Source organism: Pelodiscus sinensis, chromosome 32 (assembly GCF_052426305.1).
Source record: "Pelodiscus sinensis isolate ZL-2025 chromosome 32, ASM5242630v1, whole genome shotgun sequence".
NCBI classification, from domain to species: Eukaryota; Metazoa; Chordata; order Testudines; family Trionychidae; genus Pelodiscus; species Pelodiscus sinensis.
The window spans coordinates 10,827,239-10,851,513 of NC_143083.1; the positions used below are offsets into that span (position 1 = coordinate 10,827,239).

The following is a 24,275-nucleotide window of genomic DNA, read 5'->3' on the forward strand; positions in this document are numbered from 1 at the left end:
TATGATCAGGTGGCCTGCAATAGCTGCAGAATGGGCCATACAGCCGGGAGGTTCTTTGCACTCCTGTGTTTCTGGTGAGTCTGAGGGAGTCGAGGGGCTTGAGAGGGATGGAAGAAGAGCATGATGCTGTAGAAGGAAATGTGGAAACCAGGAATTGAAACTGGAGAGGATGAGAAGGAAACATAAACTGTAAGTTGAAATGATTGACCAGGGAATCTGGGAGTTGACAGCCATTGCAGGGAGTTTGCTCCAGTCTTGGTCTGGATATTAGATTACACCAGTCTCTGCCTCACGTCTGTGCCTGTGAAAGTGACTCCCTGATACTGACTCTCCTCTTTGTCCCCTTTTAGGCATAGCCTGATGCAGATGTGCTGGCAGTACAACCCCAAAATGCGCCCGACGTTCATTGAGATCATTGAGATGCTGAAGGAGGACTTGCACCCCAGCTTCCGGGAGGTCTCGTTCTTTTACAGTGAAGAAAACAAACCTCCCGAGACAGAGGAGTTTGAGATGGACTTTGAGAACATGGAGAGCATTCCCCTTGACCCTTCCTCCTATTCACAGAGGGACAAAGCTCTGGGGCGGGACAATGGGCCCTCCATGGGCCTCAAGGGGAACTATGAAGAGCATATACCTTACACTCACATGAACGGTGGCAAGAAAAATGGGCGGATTCTGTCCATGCCCAGGTCAAGCCCTTCCTAACACCTACTGTTTGGCCCAAAGGTTGTGTCTTTGCTTTTCTCCTCCATGAATCTCAGGACTCTTGTTATTGCTGCCACAGCGTATGACATACAACTACGAACTTTCTGTTCAGATTTTTAATCATTCTATGATTAAGAGACTTTTTGATAAGTTGAGTGGTTGTCAATGGACTTATCTGTGAACATAAATGGAAGAGGTTTCCATGGTGGCTGTCCCTTCTGTAGCCATGGTTCAAAACAGGAACTGACCTAATAAGTTAGGTTGAAAGAAGAAAATCCACATTTGCCAGCAAAGGAAATGAAAATGGATGATGTCTGAGCTACATTATAAAAGTGCAGAACAAAACTTCTGCAGTTCGTAAATGGTCTCAGAAGAATTCCAAGCTTGATGGCATCCTCTTCAGAAACATTGTTTTTTCACTACAGCCGAAGGATTTTAACACCCATCAATTGGACATGCCATTTCCTCAGATTGACCAATAGCTGCTGCTTTTCATACTTTTTTAATGAGTTAAATCCGTGTGTGTGTGTGTGTGTGTGTGTGTGTGTGTGTGTGCGCGCGCACACGTGCGCAGTATAAATACATGGGGTGTATATACAAAAATATACACTTCTTTTGTACATAAGTTTTGTATGTTCTCACAGAAGCGTCCCTCTTGTTGGAAGTGTGTACTCCTCTCTTTCCCAGTTTCCTGGAGTGATTGAACTCTAAACAGATTATTTTTGTACTAAGGACTCTTGGGAGTAGTTTTCTCTCATTAGCATATAAAAAAATATGCTAGGAGCCAAAGGAGTAGAAATCTGAGATTTGTGGCTACTTTCAAGACCAAACAAAACAGGAACCCCTAGACCTGCTATCAAGCTTTCTGTCCTTATTGCATTGAGAATATATATTGTTTGTTGTAACATATTTAAAATATTTTTAGTTTTAAATGTTAACTACCATATAAATTATTGACTGTTTCTGATCCTTTTCGGGGGAGAAGATTGGAGAGTTTGTTTGGTCTTAAAGTGGTACATGGATTTCGGAATGAACTTTGTTTTAGCTGATTACCCGCTTAGGAACTACAAAGCACGTGTTAAGTTTGTACTTGACAAGGCTTTCAAGTACAGTTTCATGATTTATATCCAAGTCAGCTGGCTCCAGTGAAAGCCCCAAGATACAGATGTTTGGACTTGTTGTTTGGCGGGAGATGGCAAAGCATTGTTTCGCCTCCTGTCGTGCAACTTCACTTTCTTTCCCTTCCTTGTGCACTTTTCCACAGACTTTGGAGAAAATGGCTCCAGGTGAAAGAACGAAAACTCTTAACAGAACAGAGACTAATCCAAGTGCCAGGCTTCTGGGCTCCCTAAGTGGAGTTGAAGCTGAACGTGACTGTGGGGGGCTAACCTGTGCCTGTCTGCAGCCTGCAAGGGCATTCAGCCTTGCACAGCAAGTGGGACTTTGGCATTTTCCTGAGATACCTGCACCATGCCTCATGGATAGTTACGGGGCCGTTTTGTTCTTAGCTAACGCCTCCAGCTCTTCAGGATGCTAACTTGTGGGTTTGGGGCTGGGCTTTGTTTTGCTGCTGTTTGCATAAATGGCAAAGCTGTTGGGCTTAGGGTGTTAGACAAGCATCATGAAACTACGTCTTTTACAGTGATGAAAGGACGTCCTGTCAGGGCAAGGGGCTGTAGCCGAGGGCAGTGAATGTAAGAAGCAAACCTCCTGGATGTTGCAGGCTATTGTAATGCGGGTGAAGGTTTCGAAGGGAGACAGAAGGTGAAAATCAGCAGCCTTGCTTTGTGGACAGCTCAGGGAGCCATGACTAACACAGTGGCCCCATGAGTTCCCTGTGTTGGGAATAAATGGTGCATTCCTGGCTCCTCTGGACATGGCACTAGGCAGGCATCTGTGCGCTTGTTTTCCAGAGCACGTGTAGCTGCTTCGTCCTCCCTGCAATTGAAAGACCAATCATTGAAAATAAAATACGGGCTGGCGCTAATAGGGGGCACATCACTGATCCCTCCCTGCTAACCCAAAACCACAGATGCCTGGTAGCATAGCAGCTAGGTAGAGGATTATGGATGTGCTGCACCTCCTGAAAGGAACAGCGCCCTCTTGTGTTTGTAGGGCCTGACTCAGTCAGGACAAAAGGAGAAGGTACAAAAAGATGGTTCACAAAATGAGATGCAAAGTGTGTTTGCATAAATCTGAGGCCAGGATCTTACAGTCGGAAAGGCCTAGCTTGCATTCTTGTGCTTTACAAACTAGTAGCTATTTAGCAGCTCTATGCCACACTGCAGGGAAGAAGTATTCACACACTTTTCTAATTGAGAGGTTTCCTTTTTAGGGAAATTTTTATTTATTTTAATATAAAATAAATCACTGTAAAAACATACAATTTGCTTTCTTAAAACATACAAAATGTGTACATTTTTATCTTTAAAAACTAGGCAAGAGGGTGTGGTGGGGTTTTTTGTCCTGTTCTGGCACAGTCTACCTCAGTGTCCCATAAGTAGATTTTTAATATTGTGCATCTCTAGACTTGATGAAATAGTCTGGTCTGGACCTATTGTGAATTGGGGAAAATTGTTATCAGCAGATTCCAATACAAGGGACCAGTCACCGGATGGATGGGAGAACAGCAAGTCATTATTTATCACTTCACTTAAGCAGTAACGACCAAAGACCGTATTTGTGGCTCCAAGTAAGCAATGGCCATATTTGCCTGATGCAGTCTTCTGAGTTCTGCTGTGATCAAGAAAATATCCTGATATGGACAAAATAGCAATTTCCGAGGCTTAATATTTTAAGCATTTGGACATCCTGATATAATGCCCTGAAATAGAATAAATGGCATTTGTTTGGAATAGCATATGACCAGTGTGGACCAGATAATCAACAGTGGTTAATAGGTCTGGTTTGAGTAGGACAGCTTGGCTTGTATCCATGTTCTCAGTTTATACTAGTGTGAATCTGGAGTAAATGCTAGCAGGCTGTGTCCCCTGAAGTACAACTTTCTCACCAGACTGTTGCTTTAGGATCATTGCAGAATAGAAGTGATTGTCTCTAGCTGCTATTGGCACTGTAGAAGACCATATACGTGCCCAACCATTGGAAGCCCAGATTGGGTTTGGCTGGCTTTCGTCGATATTGGTTGGCTCTGTGGAATGCACGTGACTTGCAGTATCCAGCTCCTTGAAGAAGGCAGGGAATACGTTCTGTGTTTTGTGGTCCAGGCAGTCTCTTCACATGGCATAAATACATGTTCCATCCTCGCATGGATGACTTCAGTCATCTCTCTTGCTCTGCATGTGTATTGGGGGCAGAGAGAGTGTTTGAAATCCTGTTCCTTTTTAAAAAGCATCAGCTGTTTCAGCAATTAGCTTTTAGAGCTGATGCATTTCTGTAGAGGTGAGAAGCACAATTGAAAAGGCTCTGCTCAAGCTCAAAGTTTGCTTTGGAAAGTCTTCATTTTTAGCCCACAGTTGACATTGTGGTCCACACTGTTAAAATTCTCTTGATCCTTTACCGCGTTGAGGCTCGGAAGATGCCTGGAGGGCCTTGCTGGGAACTACATTTATAACACCAGCAGGACCCGTGCACGAATAGAATTGGCGAGATCTGTGCTTGGTAAACAAAAGTGTCTGGTGTTTAGCTATTCCTACTCACTCCTTGGCAGAAAGGTGTTCGTAATAACTGGCTTGTTCTTATCCGTGGGGAGCTGCAGCTCTTGTGAACTTAACAGACGCGTATGGGAGCTGAAAGTGCCATGACTGTAACAGAAGCACAGGCTCATGATGCAGGAGAAATCCTGCCTTTTGGTGAGTGGCGAGGAGGAGAACAATAGCCCAGGACCTAAAGTGGAATGGCTAAGGATGAGCAGCTACAGCACATTAACTGAGAAGCCCTATTTCTCGTTGCCCAAAGCACGATTCACTGGCTATCATTGGTACTGGCAACCACAGCATAGGCCTGGATGCATACCCTTCCAAACATTCCCCCGAAAACTGATCCTGCTGCCTTGTGATGCAAGTAGGAAGTTGTCCCATCCCTGCTTCCTGGCTCCCCCCCCCCCCCCCGCCCCTGAAAAGGGTGTCCAACCCCGCCTTGTAACACTACTTCAAAAGCTAGAAAAGCCGTGAGTCTCTGTGTGCTGCACTGCTGTCGTGCTGTTAAAGCGTGAGAACAGACAGGCGTCTTGGAAGAATTTGCACGTTCAATTCAGTTGCCACTTTCTGAATGCCTCTTGCAAAGCGGGTGGTACTTCACTTGCAGTACAGCACCTTGCACTGCAAAAACCTATTGGCTAGGTTAAAAAATGTCTGTTGTGGCTGCTTGTAAATATTCTATTGTTGTACAATGGAAGAGCTAATTATCATTGACTAACGGTGCCAGCAGTGATTAGGTTAGACACGTGACCTGAAATAGACCAAGCTGCAACTTTGAGATCTTTCTTACCTGAGTAGCAGCACAACTACATTGGATGAAACAGGCTGCTGTTAGGTTGCTAAAGGGTACTGTGGATTATGGGTGGTATATCGGTTTCCTGTCAAATTTGTATTGTCATAATGGGACTCTTTTGCTTCATTTTTAGTATGTTGCATATGATGATGGTTTCGCTTGGGGAAATCCCAAAGTTTTTCCTCATGTTATTTACCTAGCATATGGTGGCAACATCTGGAAGGAGGAGGACAGGAGTGAGGGAAATACCGTGCCAATTATCTTTGAGCCTCATTTTTTGGGGGAAGGGGAAAGGAGAGCAAATTCCCTCTTGCATGTCACTGTGCTACGAAGAAGGGGCCTTGAGCTCTAAGCCTTCACCACCGAGCTGGTGCCTCCAGATCCGACTGGAACTGAACACTTGTTTTACAAGTTAGAATTCAAACCAAAATATTTTGTGCCATAAATGTTTGCTGAAGAGGTACATGCTGGGAGTCCCATCAAATGATGTGAGATGGGTTCCAAGGCTCTACTTGCCTGCCTCAAAAGCCACCAGACGAAACTTCTCTTGGAACTTCTCTTTTACGTGGAGACTAGGTGTGCATGTTTTGCGTCATGAACTAATTGCCTTTGACAGCACAGTAGGTGCCACCGATCAGTTTCCGATGAGTAGTGGCCAGGGAAAGGAGCTGTTGAATGAATTGAAATTGAGGAATAGTAACTTCAGAAATACATACAAGTCTGAGATAAGATTAGTTGTTTCTATGAACTTAATAAAAAGGCCAATTTTAATTTATCTTCTGCTTGGCTCGATGTTAACTCTGCTTGCATACTGTACACAAATGCTGATGTAAGAGCATTAACATGCCTCACCCTGTTCTATTTTGGCTTGCCTTGTTATGAATAGCATAAGAATGAGGCCAACCGTAAATTCATCCTTTGAAGGAATTTGAATAATTGAAGGCATTTTTAAAACTTCTGTTTTTATCAAATACATGCTGCCATAAAATATGTCCTTTCTGAAAATAACACACCACCCGTGTCTTTCCAGAAGCACTTATTCTTGCAGTTCAGCACACGTTACTGCACCACAAAGCAAGCTATAAGAGTACAGGTGGAGAAGTGGTGATTTTTATATTATATAATAAAGTTAGTATTAATTTTTACAGTGTTACTCTTTTTTTGCCAAAGTAGTTGCAGTCAGCAAGAAAGAACGTTCCTGAAAGTCATTTTTGTTCTTAAATCCCTAAACTGTCCAAAATCCTAGTAAATGTTTCATTTCACTCATTCCAGAAAATCATGAGTGACGGACAGATGCTTTGGGCCAGACTTAAGGCCATGCCTAACTTTTTCAAATTCCTTTCAATGACTTACACTTAGGCATGCTCTTGAGCTGCCTGCTGAATCAGGTCCAAGGTTAACACTCTGCAAAGTATATTCCCAGTTTAGGTCTGGCTTTGTATTGCAAACTACTTGATAGTCTTTGTAATCCAATGAACATAAAAATATAAGTTGAACTGGGAAATATTGTTACCAAAGCACTCTTCCGTAATTTAAATTCACACAGCAGCACCCAGTAATCCTTCAATGCTCACTACTGAATATATAAGCCCTTCTCCCCCCGAAAATGATGGTTTTTTTAGAGAGGCCACTTTTTACTTTGGAAGGTTGAATTAAAATTTTAAAAGCCAACTTAAAAATGTTTAGCCGTATGTGGGGTGCAGAGTCCACTTGTTCAAGTATCAAACAGTTTGTGTTTGAGGAACTATGCAGATGTGTCATCAAACTCAGCCAAAAACCAATGTTGTTCTGCTTGTACCTTAAATAAACTGAAGGTGAGTTCAGTTACGTATTAGGTGAAGTTCGGTGAAGTCTTTATATTTTCTGTGTTTAATCTTGCTGCTCCTGCCTTCCCTTCTGCACACAGAAGGTCCCAGAATGCTGGTAGTCTTGCAGATACCTCTTTTTTGAAATAAAGGATCAAAACGTGCCATGGTTTTAAAAAGACAAAATTTAAAAAAAACCTTGATTTATTTTTTCAATGTTTTCATATAAGAGCCAAGCAGCGACAAGTATAAAAAAAGTTTGAATATTAAAAATCTTGCTGTGTGTAAAATATTGAACAATTAACTGTTTATATTAAAATTCTGAATAAATTATCCAAGAATAACTCTTGTCTCTTCTCTCTGTCCAGCACTGAATGCTGCTTTATCACAGTAAAGGCATTAGATTCCTCTCTTGAAATAAGCGATACTTTCAGTGGCAACATGAATGTTAAGAAGAAAACCCAAACCTGCCAATTTATAGACTTGTGGTGTGAGGTGTGTTTTAACTCCTCTGCATAATTGCTTGTGTGATCTGTTCTGGGTTCTGTCCTTAGGGCAGAGGAGTGCCGAGCCAGCGTGAAGCTGCTAGATACATTTGCAAGAAGGAATGCTTTCTGCCCAGAGATGTCTAGAGCCACCTTTCGCTTCTAGCAAGGGGGAAATTCGTTTTTGGTTTGGTTGGGTTCTCTCCCTCCGCCCCCCCCCCCCCCCAGTTCCCTTTTAGAGAGAACTTGTCCCACATAGGCAGGTTAAATAAGACTGTTCCAGGAGTCTCCATGCCTAGCTGCAGAGTTGATCGAATGTGCTGGTGACCCATCTAGTCCGGTGTCCTGTGTAAAAGCTACAGCGGACTGAGGGAGGAAGGGAAGGGGCAGCTCTCCCACCCCATAACCAATCACGTGCCACAAGACACCAGGAGCTAGGCACCCCCTTTTGGCAGGTGTGTAAGTCTGCTGTTTGGTGGGAGTCCAGGAGATGGCTGTTTGCCTTCCTGGCTCCACCTCTGCCCTTGCGAAAGCAGAGCCCTGGTGCCAGAACCCTGCCGTTGGGGAGAGCCAGGGAAGGAAGAGGGCTGGTCCCAGTCAGTTTCCTTATCTGTGGCAGATTCTCCTTTTCATCTCCCTGGTCAGAGGTTTCTTGTTCCCTCCCCTCTGAGTCTGCAGGACAAGTCAACCCCACTCCCCACAAACACTCCTTTCAGCTACGAAATGTCCCTGATGCTGGGAGCACTGGGGCTGAGAAGGTGGGAATTGCAAGACTGGGTCAGACCCAGAGCCCATCTGCTTGGTTTTCTGTCTTCCACCCTGGCTGGCACCAGCTGCTTCCAAGGAAGACACAAGAACTCCATAGTGGGCTCTCCCTGAAGGGCTTGTCCTAGCCCCTAATAGACATTGGCTTGAAGCCCGGAGCTTGTGGTTTTAGCTTTAGGTACGTCTAAACTGCAATAAAACCCTGCGTCACACTGAGCCTCCGAGCCTGGGTCAATTGACTCAGATTGTGAGGGCTAAAAATTGCCATGTAGGTGTTTGGGCTGAGGCTGGACATCAGACTTTGATGCTGTCCAGGCTCCAGCCTCAGCCCGAACATCTACACGGCAATTTTAGCATCATAGTCAGAGTCTCTGAAGCCCTAATTAGAAGGCCTGGGCCAACAATGGCCTTGCCAGGAGTCTAATCACAGTGTAGATGTAATCTTTACCACCAAGTGCCCTCATTCTTTTAATCTAGCTCAGTTCTTCTTCGAGTGGTCCCCGTGGGTGCTCCACTCTAGGTGTCGGGCTCGTCCCGGCGCTGCTGATCGGAGGCTTTTCGTAGCTGTAGTCGGCCGGACCGCACATGTGCGGCAGGCTTCACGCGGTTTCCTCAGTCACACGGTCCGGCCCCTCTCCCAGTTCCTTTCAACCGTCCTAGGCTGCTGACGGAGATCAGAGTCTCTCCTCAGAATTCCCTTCTTTCTGTAGAAAAGTTAAAAGAAATTCATTAGTTTCCTCACCTTTTACTTCGTTCGTTAGTTAGTGCTTGTTGTTTAAAAAAAAATTGTTATAATATTTATATTTATATAGTCCAAGTTGGACGTAGTTAGTTAGTGTTTTGTTATTAGTTCGTTTTGCTGTTGGAACCAGTTACTTCAAAATGCCCGATTCACTGGGGTTTCAGAAATGTTCTTTATGTAAAGACCCCATGGCAGCATCCGACGGCCACGACGCATGCATACGTTGCTTGGGGGAGTCCCATGTGCCGAGCAAATGTGCTCACTGTTCCAAGCTAACGGCTAGAGCACGTAAAGACGGACATGAGGCTGAAGCTCATCCTGTTCGATAAGGCTCTACAGCCTTCAGAAACTCCTCAAAGAGATCCTCCTATGGAGCGCAAGAGGAGGTCTTCGCCGTTGACGGGGGTCAGCTCAGAAGAAGGGAAAGAAAGTCTCCCCGGCGCGATCCCTGGCCGCGGCCCCTCTATCTAAACGCACTGAGGGTGACCGACCCGGTACCTCCGGAACGGGTGCTCAACCCGCGAAACAAAAACCGGAGAAGCATAAGCTGGTGGTGTGCTCCTCCTCGGTACCGGCGCAGTCAACTGCTGTTAAGGCTACAGGGAAGATATTGGCACCGTTGGCTCACGGGCGGCTGCCTATGAAAGTGCCTGACTCAAAAGCTTCAGCACCAACCTTGCACCAGCACGGGAGACACGGCACGGCACCGCAGCCGGCACCGCTTCAGTCGGCGGCACTGACGGAGCAGGCGGCACCGGGGCACCAATAGCCCACAGCACCGAAGGCAGTGCCGAGTTGCAGTCAATCTGCGGTACCGGAAGTGGCACCGCGAATTATTATGAAACCGGCACCAGCGGACCACTGCAGCTTGGTCCTGCCTGAGGCACCATTATGAACCCTGGCTTCACCGGTGCGGCAATCACCGATATTAGTACTAGATGATGGGGTATTCAAACCTCCAGGCATTCCTCTATTGATGAGCCTCCAGCCATGCCTTCGGCTGTACCTACGAAGGCTCAAAGGAAGTCGGCTCCGAGAAGGGTGTCCCCTTTTCCTTCGCCCATCTTTTCGCCAGCACCGTCTCCCTCCCCTCCTAGATACCATTCTCCCAGGGAGCCTCGTTATCATCACAGCCCGCGTTCTCCGCACCGCCATTCGAGGCACCACTACACCTACGTTTACAGACACCCCATACCACATTTTGGGATGCATGCTTCTAGATCTCGTTCACCAACTTGTTCACCCTCGAGATCTTATGGTAGTAGATACAGCAGTGCTTACTCATCCAGAAGACCATCCCCCGACGGTTCCTATCGACATGGAGGTGGAGATCATTCCTCTCATCATTACATAAGATCTCGTTCTCCTCCTCACTCATGCCGTTGTCATGCTTCGCTGCATAGACACCAGTCCCCAGTGGGCTCATTACAACAGGCAGCCCCGTCGCCCAAGACTCTGGCGACTGCCTCCATTCCTCCTCCTTCTCAGTTGTCTGAACCAGAGGAGGGTCAAATTTCGGACTAGGATATTCCTCCGCGCACAATATCTCCAGCCGACATTTCCTCATCTTCACCGGACGAGGCAGTATTTCAAGGAGACGCTTCACCCCCGGATGACAGTCGAGAATTCCAGGACCTTTTCAAACAGGTGGCGCAGACACAAAATGTTCAGATGACGGACGTACAGGCCAAACAGTATAGATTGCTGAAAAATTTGCACCTCAGGCAGCAGTCAAGAGCAGCACTTCCCATTGACGAGGCCATTCTCGAACCAGCCTCGGAGATCTGGCACACCCCGGCTTCTGTCCCACCTACGTCGAAACGGGCGGGAAAGAGATATTTCGTTCCATCCAAGGGTTTGGAATTTCTTTTTACCAGCCGAATTCCTTGGTAGTGGATGCAGCCCTTAATCGTGCCAAAAATCCGCAAGTAAAAAATACAGCAGCGGAAAAAGACGTCAAGAAACTGGACATTTTTGGGCGGAAAGTTTACTCTTCCTCTACCCTCCTTCTTCGCATCGCCAACTACGCGGCACTTCTGTCCAACCATGGGTTCGATAATATTGCCAAGTTGGCAGAGCTTGCCCAAAACGCCTCCGAGGAGGATAAGGCTATACTCCGAGCCGTTGTACAGGAGGGGTATGCTTGTTCTAGGGCTAGTCTTCAGATAGCCATGGATGTTGCAGACACTGCCGCAAGGTCTATAGCCATCGTGATATCCATGCGCAGAGCGTCATGGCTGGCTGCCGCTGGGGCCCCTAGAGATTTGCAGGCAAAAGTCGAAGACTTGCCGTTCGACAAATTGAAACTATTTGCAGACAAAACAGATGAGGTGTTGCACACTGGCAAAGACTCGCGTACAACTCTTTGTACTCTTGGCATGTACGTACCACCATTCCGTCGCCGAAGGTACTTCCCGTATCAAAGGCGATATGATTTTCAGTTTCAAAGACAACAACCTTGTCCTTTTGATCATACTCGGTCCAAACAAAGACCTCAGCGTAGACGTCCTCAACCATCTAGGGCGACCAATGCGCTGCACGCAAAACAACAAGTTTGACTCTCCCGTCGGGGGCGCGATTACACCAGTTGTAGTTACCACCACTGCCGATGCCATACCCATCTTCCATCATCGCCTTCGGCCTTTTTACCATCGTTAGGCCGAAGTGACCACCGACAAATGGGTGTTGGAAATAATAAGATCAGGTTTCACCATCCCCTTTACTTCTATACCCCCTACCCATCCACCAACCCCATCCCTTTTCAGGGACCCTTCTCACGAAACTCTCTTATGGCAGGAGGCTACGCACCTGCTAGCTATCGGAGCCATAGAAATGGTCCCGGAAGAGTTCAGGGGTAAAGGTGTTTATTCCCGTTATTTCCTGACCCAAAAGAAAACAGGAGGGTGGAGACCGATTCTCGATCTGCGTCAGCTCAATGGTTACCTGCAGAAAAGACATTTCAAGATGGTAACTCTAACCACAGTAATTCCATCTCTAGATCACAACGACTGGTTTGCGGCCCTCAACTTACAGGACACGTATTTTCACATTACGGTCCATCCGGAGCACAGACGCTTCTTACGCTTCGTGATAAGCAACGACCATTTCCAGTACAGGGTCCTCCCCTTTGGCCTGGCGTCGGCCCCCAGAGTTTTTTCAAAGACTCTAGCGGTCGTCACGGCATACCTCCGTCGCCAGCATGTTCTCATTTTTCCGTATCTGCACGACTGTCTTATAAGGGCACCAACGCATCAGGAAACCATGCAAATGGTCGCGTTAACCAGAAGCACGTTCGATTCTCTCGGTCTGATAATAAACGAACAGAAGTCAACCATTGCTCCAACACAGAATATAAAGTTTATAGAGGCAATACTAGATTCTATCACGACAAGGACATACTTGCCCCTAGACAGGTTTCAAGCGATACAAGACCTACTGAAGGTCCTCGACATCGCCCCAACTGTATCCGTCCATATGTGCCTTTGTCTTCTAGGCCACATGGCATCTACCATGTTCGTGGTCCCACATGCAAGACTTCACTTCAGAAATCTTCAACATTGGTTGCAAAGAGTATACGTCCCACAAAAGCACAACATTCACAAGACGGTCGTTGTGCCACCTCATGTCCGCGATTCCCTACGTTGGTGGAAACGCTCAGAGAATCTCCTTTCCGGAGTCCCATTCCGTCGTCCTCAACCCTCCGTGCTTATAACAACAGATGCATCCCTCATAGGCTGGGGGGCACATATGGACAGCGAGCGCATTCACGGCAAATGGTCCTCCACAGAACAGACCTATCACATCAATCTCTTGGAGTTGCGTGCCATCTTCCTAGCATGCAAGCATTTTCTCCCACGCATATGGCACGCCACCATCAGGGTATTCACAGACAATGTGGCGGCAATGTACTATGTGAAGCAGCAGGGGGGCGCCAGATCTCGTTCCCTCTGCGCAGAAGCGATACGGTTGTGGAACTGGTGCATAAGGAACGGCATAACCATCACAGTGTCATACTTACCTGGCATCAGCAATGTCATTGCGGACTCGTTGAGCAGACGATTCCCGGTAGATCACGAATGGGAGATAAGATCAGACGTCCTGCATTGCATCTTCCGCAGGTGGGGCATGCCGAAGGTAGACCTCTTTGCCACAGCGCACAATGCCAAATGTCCCCAGTTCTGCTCCAGAGCGGGCATGGGAAGCAGATCTCTGGGCGACGCTCTCCTGACCACTTGGCGCAGATCGCTCCTGTACACATTTCCCCCGACAGTCCTAGTCACGAGGACTCTGGAGAAAATAATGCTGAAGCAGGCGACAGTCATTCTGATAGCTCCGGCATGGCCAAGGCAGCCATGGTACCCGCTCTTGTACAGGATGTCGATATGCCCACCATGGCCACTCCCTCTTCACCCAGACCTGTTATCTCAGCAGGATGGAGCTCTCCTGCATCCCAGACTCAAGTCACTTCACCTCGCAGCGTGGCTGATAACTGGCTCAAACATGACAAACACCTTTGTTCACAGCGAGTTATGACTATTCTCATGAGCAGCAGGAAAGCTTCTACTCAGAAAACCTGGCAAAGTGGCGTAGATTTGTTCCTTGGTGCCGAACTTGAAACGTGCAACCTCTTGTGTCTTCTCTGCAGCACATCCTGGACTATGTCCTTCACCTTCACGATTCCGGTCTCTCCATGTCTACCCTGAAAGTCCACTTAGCAGCGATCAGTGCTTTCCACGAGCCTCTGCAAGGTTCCTCGATTTTTTCCCATCAAATTACAAAGAGATTTTTAAAAGGTCTGATGAACCTACACCCACCTCACAGACCCCCTCCACCAGCCTGGAGCCTCGATCTGGTCCTGCGCACGATCATGCATCCTCCCTTTGAACCGTTGGCATCGATACCGCTACGGTTCTAGCCTCTACGAATAATCATTGACCCGGTGCGCATCTTGACTACTGCTTTGTAGTCACCTAGAGTGGAGCACCCACGGGGACCACTCGAAGAAGAAGGGGAAGTTACTCTTCTGGTGTAGTAATGATCATTCTTCGAGATGTGTCCCCGTGGGTGCTCCACGTCCCGCCCTCCTCCCCACTCTGGGTCTGTCTCTTTGTCTCATTACAGATTCCGGACGATGACAGGAACTGGCGGAGAGGCCGGACCGCGTGACTGAGGAAACCGCGCGAAGCCTGCCACGCATGCGCGGTCCGGCCGACTACAGCTACGAAAAGCCTCCAATCAGCAGCGCCGGGACGAGCCCGACACCTAGAGTGGAGCACCCACGGGGACACATCTCGAAGAACTATTGTTACTACACCAGGTGAGTAACTTCCCCTTCTTAGCCATAATGACATCTTGTGGCAATGAGTTCCACAAGCTGTCTCCTGAAAGCCTGTTCAAGGTTTGCTTCTGCCCCCAGCCAGGACTGTTTGTCCTTACAAGATTCTGTCCTATTGTGTAGCTGTGGGTGTTCTCATTGCCCCAAAAGAGGGCTTGTTTTTTATTTCTGAATCCTGCTAAGCTCTTGAATTCAGCAAGGTCCTGTGGCAATGAGTTCCAGAGGTTAATTTTGATTTTGCCTCCTTGCCTCTGGTGCTCTGCATCTCTCCTGCCTGCCCCCTGAGCACAGCTGGCTCTGGAATGGGAGTTGGCTATTTATACAGTTAGCAAGTAAACAAAACTTCAATGAAATGCGAATCCTGAAAAAGGAAGGAAATAAGGTGACCAGAGGGAGCAGCAGAAACAAGGTAGAAACTAAACCAAAGCCCAGGGAATGCTATGGCTGTGTCCTCCTGACTCACGCAAGACTTTTCTGCAGAAGATACTAGAATTCAGTAATAGAAAATGAGAGCAACCTGCCAGGAGGAAGTGTCTCCTGAAAGCCTGTTCAAGGTTTGCTTCTGCCCCCAAACCAGGACTGTTTGTCCTTACAAGATTCTGTCCTATTGTGTAGCTGTGGGTGTTCTCATTGCCCCAAAAGAAGGCTCTTTTTTTAATTTCTGAATCCTGCTAAGCTCTTGAATTCAGCAAGGTCCTGTGGCAATGAGTTCCAGAGATTAATTGTGCATAATATAAAGGTCATACTTTGTTTCTTTACATCAGTTATTTTATCTTCCATTGACTGTCCTCTAACTCTTGTATCATAAGCCAAGGTAGCACCTCAGGGGCAGACCCGCATAGACCAGGCCTTGCAAGGCAGGCAGGAGGCCTAACGGTGAACTCATTTCAGAATAGATGCGTGTGTCAGGCAGCAGCTGACCAGCCCGTTCCCAGCTGTTCTAGCTCCGCCACCAGCTTGCGATTGCACAATGGACTGGAAGGAGATCAGCTCCCAGCTAAAACTGCTGGCTGGACCAGCTGCCTCTTCACCTGCTAGCTTGCCAAGATGGGACTCGCTCCTGTTGTGCAGCCGATCTTGGGAACCGATGAGCCCAGGACTGAAGGGTTGCTGTGCTCATGGCAGAGTGCGGCACTTTTCATTTGGAGGCTGCTCTTTCATTTTCTTGCGCGCCTCTGCTCTAATCCTGGGGGGCAGGATGGGGTGCTTCTGTTGGCTGCTGTTTAATACCTGTTTGACTCTAGGGGCTGTTCCCAGGCAGGTGGGAAAATGCATTGGTGTCCCACAGAGGGACCCATGTTGGAAGCATCTGTATCCCGGCTCCAGCTGTTCTGATCAAGGCTGGGGGCTGCTGTGCCTGGTAGTGGCAACATCTGCTGCTTACAGAAGTCCCCTTGGGACTTCCCTCCCCTGGGATCACGGTCAGCCCTTCCTGCTCTGGCCAGGCCTCTTGCCAGCTGCATCAACACACTATACGTGGGCTTGCTGATGGCAGGTTGTGGTGCTAAATGCTCCAAGCATAATGCTGTGCATCCTCTTGGTCCCTGTGTTCTGCAGCAGAGCACCACCCTATCTGTCTCGCGGGGGACCCCACGGGAGACCTGGCCTTTCGGGACTCACCATGGCCGGTGCCCTCCAGTCCTGCCTGGCCAAGGCAGAGCCTCTGGCTGTGTTCATCATGGCTTCCCAACCCCCTCGCTGCCAACTCCTGCCTTGCCCGGGTTCCGTCATTGGAACTGAGAACCTGCGTCACGGCCTGTCATTGCATCACCCGGCGGCAGCGCTTCGCTCCCCGGAAGGCAGCCCACTTCTGCATTCTGTGCTACGTCCTCAGTGCTGCGGCAGCGGCCGCTGCTCTGAGCCGTCCCCCGTCCCCAAATTGCAATCTCTGCCCTTGCAGTTCTTGAGAACTCACAGAGCTCCGGCTCCTACCTCCGCAGGTTGATGGTCGCTTTGGACTGTGTGAAACGGGGGCAGCTTGTTTCATTTAACTGGCCTTTTCTTCCCCCAGCCAGGGATGCTTGTGGCGGGAAAGCCAAGGGCTGAAAAGGACACGTGCTGTACGGATGCCATCTAGTGCCTCCAACGCTGCCGGGAGAAGCCCCTTCGTGCCCTTCCTGCTGGCTGCGAGGCTGGGATGCGGCTCCAGCTAAAAGGTCCCTGACCCAAAACTCACGTGCAAGTGCTTAAATCATGCAGCCACATTTCAAACTCTTCTGAGTGGCCCTTCAAGTGATCCGGCCAGACTTGTAAAATAGGGCAGGTCTCCTCCTCCAGGGTGTATCTCCCAGGTTCAGCCATGGGGTTCAGGGGTCTCAGTGTGGCCCAGAAGTCAGGTTTGAGGCTTCCATCTGGCCTGGGGATTTTTTCCAAGCTCAGGAAGGTTTGGATCCCAGGGTTTGGTTCAGGCCAGTCTCTCATTAATGGGAATTCAGGGAGGCGGTAGGTACAGATAGTTCAGTCCCAGTGAAATCCCCTTTCTTCTTGGAATCCAGCCAGAGTCTGTCTCTGTTCTGGGGCATTGTGGGGGAGGTCTGGGGTGGATTCCCTAGGGAGGGGGTGGAATCTCCATCCCTAGAGGTTTGTAAGTCCTGGCTTGACAAAGCCCTGGCTGGGATGATTGAGTTGAGGTTTGATCCTGCTTTGAGCAGGGGGTTGGACTCGATGACTCCTGAGGTCTCTTCCAGCCCTAGGCTCGTATGATTGTGGATCTAGCACTACAGAGCCTCCTGCACGAGGTCTTCAAATCACGGGATGAATGCAGGAGAGACTCCACGGGGGCCTGCAGGTCTAGATACTGCAGGCCCCATGCTGGCCTTTTCCTGAGGAATTCCACACGGCGACGAGAGGCGCTGGCACCCTACCCATTGCCCCTGGCGTCCTAGCTGTTCCCAGCAAGTTGAGATCATGCTAGTGACAACTTTGGCCTTCTGTCTGCCCCCAGCGCTGCTCCCGGCAGGGTCGACAGACCCCTTGGCAGCATTGTAGGGAAAGGGGGTTGCTTGAAAAAGAGCTGAGCTTGGCTGCGTCCTCCAGGACCTAGGGACTTTTGAGCGGGCTCGTCTGAAGAGCCGCTGGACGGAGCAGCCGGCATTGGAGTCCTTTCCAAAGGTGAGTCTTGGAGGTACCTCGCGAGGCTGCGCAGCGCTGAGACGAGCAAACTGGAGAGGCTACGTTCCTGGCTTGGTAAGCAGGGCTCTCCTGAGAAGATTCGCCCTTTGGAACAGGATGGGCCTGGAGAGGTGGCTGCTCCGCCCGCAGGTTGGGCGCCATTAAACATCCATAAATCTCCTGACCGAGCAGATCTGTGGGATTGCCTGTCTAGCTCAGGGGTGGGCAATAATTTTTTCAAAAATATTTGAAGTGGCCCTGAGGCTGCTCTGGAAGGGGGGGGGCCTAAAATGGAAGGGGCAGGACCGGGATGCTTCCAGGCTTCCCCACCCCCAGACCATGATTGGTGTGGAGGTGGGGGAGCCCTTTGCCCCCCCGCTTCCCACTAAGCACCCATGCCCCTGGCAGGGCGGGAAGAAGCTTTGGATGCTCCCCCACCCCCGGGCCAATTAGGGCTGGGGGCGGGGGAAGTGCACGAAATTTCCTCCGCCCCGCCCCAAAAGCTTTGCCCCAAAGGACTTTTGCCCGAACGGGAGCAGCACAGTTTTTCCGCAAGAAGCACTGATCTCAGACCGTAGGAAGTCAATGTTCTTGCGGAAATTCAAGCGGCCAGTATAGACAGCTGGCAAGTTTTTCCGCAAAAGCAGCTGCTTTTGCAGAAAAACGTGCCGGTCTAGACACAGCCCAGTTGTTTACCGGGTATGCACGTACCTGGCTCCACGCCATTCTTATCACTCTTACGAGCTGGGACCGAGGTCAAACTTGTGGACTGCTCAGTAGTTTCCCAGTTCAAGGCATGGCTTAGAGCTGATAAAGCCAAGCTGCTGTTCGGGCTCGCAGGGTCCCAGGCGATGTTAAGCTGGGTACAGCAGGGATGGAAACTTCCATCCAAGGCCTGCGAAGCTGCAGGACCCACATGTGACTTTCATGTGACAGCTCAATTTGCGTCGCTTACTTCCAGTTTGGCTCCCCAGGAGTGCTGGGGGCTGGTGCGCAGGCCAGGGGGGCAGTGGTTTCTCTTTGAGCAGAACGGGAAGCCGTTGGTAATTGCCAGCCACACGTTGGCTGACGACGTGAGAAGGGGCGTGAGCAGCGCCCTTCCGGGCCTCCTTTGCCTGTGTCACCTCGCAGGGTCGCTGTGGGTGTCAGTACGCCACTGAGCTCCCTCGGGCCAGGCAAATCGCAGGGCCGGGGCGGAGAAGGGGGGCGGGTTTGTTTGTGATTTGAGAAAGGGGAAGTGGCAAGACATCTTGAGATGTGGTTCCGCGTGTTGCCCTGAGTCCGGGCAGAGATGCCGGAGGAATAGGCCGATGAGGCGGCTGTTGCGGTGAGCTGGGGAGAGGCTTCCCACACCTCAGGTAAGACCCAACGTACAGGCTCTGCCCCTCGCTCCCAGCCCTGGGGCACTTGTTTGCTGTAATGGCCTGTGGGAGAACGGACGAGATCTGTGGGAGCCGGGGGGGGGGGGGGGGTTGTAATTCCCTGCTTCTTCCCTCCCCTGCCGCCTTGCTGTGAGGGCTGGCCCGAGGGCCCTAGGAGGGGGGATTTCTGAGGTGATGGGGGAGAGCTCGAGGGCTGTGGCTGCACTTTTGAGGCCTCCTCTTTGCCTGGGGGAGCTGGCGGGATCAGGAGCTCTGGGCCAGGCCAGCTGCTTGGAGGGAAGATGCTCTTGGCCGGGGCTGGAGTTTGGGCAGCTGCTCTGGCTCCAAGGCAGGCTCCCGGTTGGCTTGGGCGGGGTCTGGCTGGGGGCTTGTCCGGCCTTCCTGGGTGTAGCACCTGAGAGCACCCCACGGTCAGTGCAGGGGGCAGCCCTGCACCCTGGGGAGGGAGGCAGGGACGGTCCCCGGCCTGGTCCTGAGGCTCAGTCTTTGTCCCCCCAGTGTTGCTCCCCACCCGCCGCGCCGCGTCCTGGCACGACGGTGTTCCCTGCTCAGGGGTGCTAGCGCCCTGTTGGGATGGCTCCTCTCTAGGCCGGGAGCAGCGAAAAGGAGCCGCTTGTCCCCCTGTCTCTCGGTGACCTACAGGCCCCACCGTGGTCCGAAGAGGGGACAGGGGTCGGAGTCTGGCCCCACTGCCCACGGCCTGCCCACCTGGGGCCAGAGGAGGACACGGCTCGTGCGCTAGCCGCTAGGTGGCAGTGCTGCCCATCCAATAGGACAGGCCTGTCTCCCAGCCGCATTGGGCAACCGGGCGACGTGACTCAGGCTTCCTGTTTCTCACAGCGGCCACCGGTGCTGCCTCTCTTCCCCCCCCCCACTCCCCTTTGCAAAGACGCCTGCCCCAAGCTGAGGTGAGGGGCTTTCGTGCTGCTCCTCTGCAGAAGCCCCAGGTGCCAGCTCCCCTCCCGCCCCGCGGTGGCGGTGAGGGGTAGGGCTGTCAAGTGCCATGCACCATCACCCTGGGGCTCCTGGGCTGGGGGCAGCTCCCGCTGGCGCTTCCCTCAGCCTGCGTGCATGCCCCACTTGTCCTGAGGCTGCAGGCCACAGGCAGGCACAGGGCGGAGAAGGCTGTGGGGCTGCCCCATGGCTCCTGCAAGAGGAGCCCCACTGGCCCCCCCAACACCCACTGGCAGCACTGGAAGAGAGGAGGGGCCCTGAAGCCGCAGCTAGGACTCGGCAGGAGACGTGGCCCTGGGTGACAATCCGGAGCATCCCTTTGGGGCCCGTGTGGTCTGACAGCTGGAGTCTCACCCAGGGACTGGCTTCAGGCCTCATTGCTAGCGAGAGCGACCGCGTCCCCTGCAGGGTGGTGTCACCAGCTCCGCTGCCTAGGGAGGGGACCCAGGGAGGGACTGGGGACATGCTGATTTGGGGTCAGAGCCAGGAGGCCTGGCCCAGCCGTAGGCCACACCCCACTAGCTCCCTCAGGCGGCTGGATGCTCCGGGAAGGCAGCGTGTGAGGAGGGGGCTGGCTGGAAGAGGCGAAGCTCACCCCCTCAGCCTGAGGCGGCTGCCTCCCCTTCCCTGATGCCCAGTAGGCTGGAGCCCAGCCCAACCTCCTGGCAAGGAACACGGGCGCTGCCTGGCCGTTTGGCCTTAGAACAGGCTCCGATGCGGGGAAAGGCCCCAGCTCTTCTTCACACAGCGTGTAGTCAACCTGTGGAACTCCTTGCCAGAGGAGGCTGTGAAGGCTAGGACTATAACTGAGTTTAAAGAGAAGCTAGATAATTTCCTGGAGGTTAGGTCCATAAAAGGCTATTAGCCAGGGGATAGAAATGGTGTCCTTGGCCTCTGTTTGTCAGAGGCTGGAGAGGGATGGCAGGAGACAAATCGCTTGATCATTGTCTTCGGTCCACCCTCTCTGGGGCACCTGGTGCTGGCCACTGTCGGCAGACAGGATACTGGGCTAGAAGGACCGTTGGTCTGACCCAGTACGGCCGTTCTTATGTTCTTATGAGCCTGGCTGGGCAGGCTGGTGGGCCAAGGCCTAGATGGACACTGTCACAGCATGGCCGTGGGTGAGAGGTCCCGGCTGGATGCTGTTCCCTGTGCTGGGGCGAGAAGGCTCATCTGGGCACCACTGGAGCTGTGTGGAGTGTGTGTGACCTCTGGAGCTTGTGCCCAGTGAGAGGGGATGGGAGCCCTTATGGGCCCCACTGTCCTGCCTGAGCTGTTTACACTGGCCCTTTTGCCCGAACGGGAGCAGCACAGTATTTCCGCAAGAACACTGACAATCTTGCATGAGATCGTCAGTGCTTTTGCGGAAATTCAAGCGGCCAGTGTAGACAGCTGGCAAGTTTTTCCGGAAAAGTGGCTGATTTTCCGGAAAAACTGGCCAGTCTAGACACAGCCATGGACTTAGGGTGAATCTTGGACTTTCAGCGAGGACGGCCTGTAGTCCAGTGGATTTATTTGATCGTTCTATGGTAAAAAGGAGCAAGTCAGCTATTTGTCAGTAGCACCGTGCCGGGATGCTTCTATGTGTGAGTTTGTAAACAAGTCGTTTTTAGGTGAGGGGTAATTTGGAGGTACCCAGACAAATCAGACTCCTGAAAGGGGGCCAATAGTCTGGCAAGGTTGAGAGTCGCCGGCCTAGAGCAAAGCAGGATTCCCATGGCTAGAGCTCTGCTCCTTCAGCCGGGCTGCAAGACCAAGGGATTGGGTTAAAAGTTTGGGACATCAGCTGGGAGGGGGAGGGGGAGTGCTGAGCAGCCAGCATAGTCAAGGGGTCCAATTTCACTCAAACTTTGTGTGAAGGGTCAGGTCTCTTATTCCATCTGAAGCTGTTTGGAAATGAGGCCCCCTTTAGCCTGATCAGATGCTGTGGGGAAAATTTGCTGGAGACAAGATTGGTCCAGGGACATTTTCTCCCTGCTGCTGGTACTCCCAGAGCAGGGTTTGCTGCAGAACCCTCCGCACCCCCTGCTCCCCCAGCTGCTGGCTTGCCGGCTTCCAAGCCTCGCTCCGGCTCTGCATTTACCAGGCGGCATATCCTAGGGCAAAGCTAGAAACCCCAGGCCGGTGTACACCTGGAGTCCATCTGGCGTTTCCACGGGACGTGGACCCAAGACCCCGCCGTGCTGCCGGAGTGGCTGCCGGATTTGGCAGCCGATCCTCAGCGTGAGCAGGAGCGGAATGGGGAGCGATTTGCCAGAGAGGGGAAAGTTACTGCTGTGCTAGGAGTCTGTTGTATTTAGTTCCGATCCGCGTAGGGAGCAGCACTGGGTCCTAGCCCGTCCCATCCCGCCTGCCCTTGCGGCTGCAGGAAGTGTGCATGGCTCCTTCGCGCAGGTGGGAGATATAAAGCACAAGCATTTCCCTCTGGCTGCCTCCTCTATCAGCTGATACTTTGGACAAAACACTTGGCTCCTCCACTCCCCCCTCTTGGCAGCTCCTGGGCTGGAGTCTGCGGAGCTGCCTCAGTCCGGGCTAGGCTCTGCTTTGCAGCGACTGCACCCTCGCCTTCTGCTTGGGCTTGATCCCCGAACGGGGCGCCGAAGGCCCCCCGATGGCCGACTCGCTGCTCAACCACTCCTGGCCGTCCTTCTCAAAGCGCTGGATGAAGAGATGGTCCTTTAAGCGAGGTAACGTCCCACCCGCGGGGGAGCCCTGCTCGGTGGTTCTGGGGGACAGCTGCAGAGCAGCACGGACACCAGGCCAGGAGCAAGCTGGGAGCTAGCGGAGTCTGGCTCGCTTTGGCAGAGCAGCTGTGTTTAGAAACGGGCCTTTCCTTGCTGGACGGGATGCTGCATAAATATTTGTTAATGCTTTTTCCTTCCCTTTAATCTTCTCTTCGGGGCACCTTTTAAGTGCTTCTAGCAGCTGGGTAATGGGTCAAATGGCAGCCTTCTGGTTTCCTAACGAACTTGATTCGTTGCTCCCCGAGGGCTGGATGGGGCTTTATAGAGGCGGCCGCGCTGCGGGTTGCGCCATGCTGAGAGCTCAGCTGCCAGAGGTGGGGGTGCCAAGGGCTGGCAGCCCCTCTGGTGCTTTCGAGGAGACCCCCTGCAGCCGATGGGCTGACACAGCCTTGATGGGAGCTGCTGTGGTCTGAGGCCCCGCTTTGTTAATTGCAGACCAGCGGTGACTGAGGAGACAGATCCTGGCCTGGGGGTGCGTCTGCCCCAAGCTCTGTGTAGCTTTCTCTGAAAATGTTTTGCTTTTGGCTGACATGAGGCGCATGAAGTTCACATTCACTTGGGCTTGGCTCATCCAAGACAGGCCCCATTTCCTGCATAGCCCCTCTCTCCCCACTTCCCTTTCTGCCTTTTCCCCCCGGCACGCCCCTCTCCTGAGCGGAGGAGCCTCGCGCAGGGTGGGCCTACGACTCAAATTGAGGGATACCTGGAAAGTCATGCTGAGCAGAAATTGGCAGGGGACCAGGCTGATTCAGGTTAACCCTTTCCAAACCCGCATGTGCCGTGGCAGCTGGCTGGGACGCAGGCAGCTTTGAGGCAGCTGATCAGAGCTGCCTTGTGTTAATTTCCAAATAAAGCAAATTCCCCTTTGTAACGATGTTGTGGTACTAACTTGGAGCATTGGGCTGTGAAAGGTTATGGATGTGAAAAGTTAACTGGTAAGCCCCACTCTTAATGGATGAGGCTGACCGGTTCTGGCTAATTGGGCTGGCGTGGTCCCCTCACCTGCCCTGCCTTTAATCGGTTAACTCAGGGGTGGGCAATAATTTTTTGCCAGGAGCCACTCTGGAAATTTTTGAAGTGGCCCTGGGCCACACAGGAGGAGGCGTGGCATTGAGTGGAAGGGGCGTGGCATCGAGTGGTCCAATGATTGGCCTGGGGGTGAGGGAGTGCCTTTGCCCCCACCCCATGTGCCCCCAAAATGCCCATACCCTTGGCATGGGAGGAGACTTCCCTCACTCCCCTGCCCCTAGGTGCTTTGAAGCACTATGTGCTGCTTGCAGGGCGGGGACAGAGCGAAGGAGGCTTCACGCGCTCCCCCACCCACAGGCCCTAATTGGTCTAGGGGCGAGGGAGCAGCAGGACCTCTGCAGGCCGGATCCACCTGCTTGGCGGGCCGGATCCAGCCCGCGGAGGCCCTTTTGCCCACCCCTGGGTTAACTGGTTAAGTGATTAAATGGGGTTTTACATCCCTAGTGTCCTGCTGTCTCGTGCCAGCCCCTTCCCCTCCCTCCTGCAGCGCGGTAGGTTCTGCACGGTGGGTTCATTGAACGCGGCCTCAGAACGGTGGGCATTTGAATGACGTGCCCCAGACATTTGGCCGCTGCTCAGCTCCGCCCTGCTCCGGTCTACCGGCCGGTGCTGCTGCTAAGGATGGGAGTTGGCTGGGCCAGCGGCCGAGGAACCAGCCTCTTTCAAACTGTGTCTGAATCCCCTCCACTGGCTTCCCCTCAAGTTATCTGGGACCTTCCAAAGTGCTTTGTCCATGTGACAAAGACCAACGGTACCAGGCTTACGCCAT

The 24,275-nt window shown here is 51.7% G+C and overlaps 2 protein-coding genes and 1 long non-coding RNA gene across 12 annotated transcripts in view; 2 read left to right on the plus strand and 1 right to left on the minus strand.

Moving 5' to 3' along the window:
* Positions 1 to 7,303, plus strand: part of INSR (insulin receptor) — a 133,896-nt gene extending 126,593 nt beyond the window's left edge. For all 5 annotated transcript variants that reach the window (XM_075902958.2, XM_075902957.2, XM_075902955.2 and 2 more), the window contains one exon: positions 351 to 7,303. In XM_075902958.2, coding sequence (XP_075759073.1) covers positions 351 to 705 — 355 coding nt within the window. In that variant the 3' untranslated portion in view covers positions 706 to 7,303. The remainder of the gene's footprint in view (positions 1 to 350) is intronic.
* Positions 6,768 to 18,584, minus strand: LOC142819023 (uncharacterized). Its single transcript, XR_012896704.2, has 2 exons — positions 18,109 to 18,584; positions 6,768 to 8,913 (listed from the first exon to the last, which is right to left on the minus strand). It is a non-coding gene; the product is annotated as an uncharacterized LOC142819023 (long non-coding RNA).
* A 459-nt stretch (positions 18,585 to 19,043) lies between these two features.
* ARHGEF18 (Rho/Rac guanine nucleotide exchange factor 18) overlaps positions 19,044 to 24,275 on the plus strand; it is a 95,332-nt gene continuing 90,100 nt past the window's right edge. For 5 of the 6 annotated variants that reach the window (XM_089774922.1, XM_089774924.1, XM_089774923.1 and 2 more), the window contains exon 1: positions 19,045 to 22,420. In XM_089774922.1, the coding sequence (XP_089631048.1) occupies positions 22,345 to 22,420 (76 nt within the window). In that variant the 5' untranslated portion in view covers positions 19,045 to 22,344. Of the gene's footprint in view, positions 22,421 to 24,275 lie in introns of all 6 variants that reach the window. The other variant, XM_089774926.1, reaches the window with a different exon arrangement.